At 41.3% G+C, this 3,134-nt stretch overlaps 1 protein-coding gene across 1 annotated transcript; it reads right to left on the minus strand.

The window, feature by feature from the left end:
• Positions 1-596: 596 nt before the first annotated feature.
• CCNH (cyclin H) lies at positions 597-3,064 on the minus strand (the record flags this gene model as incomplete). Its single annotated transcript, XM_010289431.1, has 4 exons — positions 2,945-3,064; positions 1,556-1,629; positions 1,066-1,276; positions 597-760 (listed from the first exon to the last, which is right to left on the minus strand). Coding segments are annotated over exons 1-4 (467 nt in total), but the record flags the coding sequence as incomplete, so codon positions are not given.
• Positions 3,065-3,134: the final 70 nt, after the last annotated feature.

The following is a 3,134-nucleotide window of genomic DNA, read 5'->3' on the forward strand; positions in this document are numbered from 1 at the left end:
TGCGTCTGCAAACACTGGTGGCTAGACCACAGAAAGGAAGGAAGGGGCCAATTTAAAACAGCAGCTTATCCTTAGTTCCTTTCCATAGAAATTTAAGCGTTGTACCAGCCAAACATCGCACTGCATGCCTAGCAGCTGTTAAGTTCAGTGGAATTTGATTTGACTCTCTAACCTTATATACCTTAAAAATATTCCTTTTTTTTTCCTTTAAGTGATTCTTTACCTGTTTCATGCTCTTAGTTTCTACTATGTTTCCACTTTCTTCATTTTCATCTTTAAGACAAGTCTGAAAATCCTATGCTGTTCTGATTAGGGCAAAGTCATCAGCTTCATTTCTTTTTTTTTCCCTTCTTCCAAAGGAATATAAAAAACTAATTGCATTTGTCACCCACTTTTTGAAAATGGAAAAAAATAAATAACAAACCACCAACAGTAGCACTTCAGTTTTGAAACATACTTAAAGAACATGCCAGAGCGTTAACTATCAGTAAATACGCTGTTCTACCAGTTAAGAATGCCTAGGACCAAACAATTTTATACAAGCAGCAAATAGAACTGTTTAAAATATACCTGTAACAAAAAAAAGAAAAGACTACCTTTCCATATTAATTCCTGCCCTTGAACCACTAGATAGTATGGCAGTGAGAGCTATCTGTGAGGGAGTAAAGAGCAGATACGCATCTGTCAGAGCCACTCGATTGAGAAAGTCATCAGCCATTTTCCTCAAAACTTCAGGATTCTCCAGCACTGGATAGCGAGTCTAAAAAGTAAGTATTTGGGTAAGTAAGTAGGTGTTCCTTATCCTCCGGTTCGTGAGCTCAGAACATGCAATTCAACAGTATTTTGTAAAGCTGAAAAGTAACAGGCTATTTTCTTATTCCAAAAACAATCTACAAGTACTTGAAGAGCACAATTAAAATAACTTCCTTTCAGATATCTGCCTGTCACTTTAGAAATTAGGCTTTTAAGATCACAGGCACAAAAGGAAGTAGTTTTCTAACACAGCGCACGACAGATTTGCATTACATTAATACACAGAGTATGTAGCATATAAAACAACACTACCTTCAAATCGATGAGAAAACCCTCAAATGGCCTGTAAGGATTGTGGACGACAAGATGGAAATTCAGTTGCTGAATAAGCAGTAGTTCATACTCCAGTATTTGTTCAAGAGCTTTTTCTTGTCCAAGAGGGCTTTCTCGAAGGTTACCAACGAACTGTGCGCTGGATACATTGAATTCGTCTACTTTACAGGCCAAAAACGCACACGTTAGCCTTGAGGAGGAAAAAAAGCAAACAATTGACATAGGCAGCATCCATCTTTTCATCAAGAACTCTGCTGAGAAAATCTGTATTTTCAAAACACCGTGTTCTGAACACAGCTCCAAAATTTCTGCAAGTTCTCCAAATAGAAACTGAAAGTGACCACACTTTGTCTTTACTCATATTAGTTGTCAGGTCTCACTTCTCATTTTTTCAAGTCTTTACAGATATAATGGTTATACGTCCAAAGTTCTGCTTGATAAAATAACTCAAGATACGTTGATAACTCACATTATTATTCGAGGATGATACTCCATCACCGAGTTATTGAGGTAAAAACGTTTGAAATACATGCAAGCTGTTCCCTAAATTAAAAACAAAGGAGGGAAAAGTAAGTATGGAAGCAAAACCAGATTAAGAAAAAATGAATTTAAAAAAATGAACTCACAAAACAGAACAGTCAAGTTTGAATATATACTATAGATATAGAGGACACACTAAGGCACTAAGAGTCACACAGTGCTATGTCATTAAATATTTCAAAGTCTTTATGCCTGCAAGAGCTTTGCAAAATGGCTGCTCAGCTATCTTTTCCTCCATTTTAGACATATTTGGGAAGACAATGCTCAAAAAGCCTACAAGTGTCATCATGAGAAAAATCTGGTATTTCAATTAAATTTAAAAACCAATGACTGAAAAAATTATTCCAAAAGGTGTGGATAATCCCCCAGCCAGGACATCAGGCTTTAATATTTTAACGTGTTTAACACCTATGCTTGTCTGTGTGTCTAGAAGTACTTCAGTCTGCCAATGCCAAATTTACAAGCTAATCTGAATGCCACTGGCAAGAAAGCAGGTGTTTTCCAAAAGCATTACTTGCTGAGTCTGACCCAGCACACGCTTTCTTGCAGGGGCCACTTCTGAACCATAAGGTCTGTCTCCACAGAGCCTGTAACGGCACTGTACTGGTACATTTCAAATGCATCTTCGGACAAAGACACTCTTCACCTTTGTTATTCACCGCACCTGCCAGAAAAAGGGAGGACTGACAGGGGACAAACATAGGTTACACATCTTAATGCCTAGCTGACAAAAGCAGCACAATTTCATTCCCCGCTTCAGCTGTAAGTCCCCAGTCTCGCTCTTCTGATATGTACTCTTCTCCATTCAAGCTAGGTCAATTCCAGGATTTTCTTCGTCCCTTTGTGGGTTAGCTTACTGCCAGTACGGGTGCTGGAACCAGCTTCTTTGTGGGCAGACAAGCACCAGTGCTAGAGAACCGGCTGAACCAGACAGCTCACCTTCGGGACTGTCTCACTTAGCTACAGTGAGGTCATTTTGCTGTATCCTCAATCCACATCGTTAGGTTTGTGCCTACCCTTTGCTTAAATCAGAGGAAAGAAAACGGTTAGAAGTCATCCATGCAAGGGCAACAGCCACAAGAAAAGGGTGAAGTTAAGAAATAACTCTGTTTTTTAAACGGCTGCACCGCCAGAAAACAGAGAGAGACAAAAAAAACCTGAAAGATGGACAGCAGTACTGGAAGACAAAAGACTTAAAAGACACCCGTGCTCTCAAGAATATGACAGGCGAGCGAAGGGACAAGAGACATGAAGGGGACAAAGCCCGCGGCTCCGTCGGTCACCAGACTTAGTCCCAGGAGCCGGCACTGTTGCTCACCACCACGGATCTCGGCATAGCAGGCTTGAAGGCAGCGCAGAATTCCACCAGCCGCTTTTCGTAGTACTTGCATATGGCCAGCTCCTCGTGTGGCTCCAGAAGGATGGCGTCGGTCTGCGGGACCTTGAGGGGAGCGAAGGTGAGCCCGGCTCGCGGCCCGCGCTCCGGCACAGCCGCCTCCCCCGCGTCA

This window comes from Phaethon lepturus, unplaced genomic scaffold, assembly GCF_000687285.1.
Source record: "Phaethon lepturus isolate BGI_N335 unplaced genomic scaffold, ASM68728v1 scaffold6606, whole genome shotgun sequence".
NCBI lineage: Eukaryota > Metazoa > Chordata > Aves > Phaethontiformes > Phaethontidae > Phaethon > Phaethon lepturus.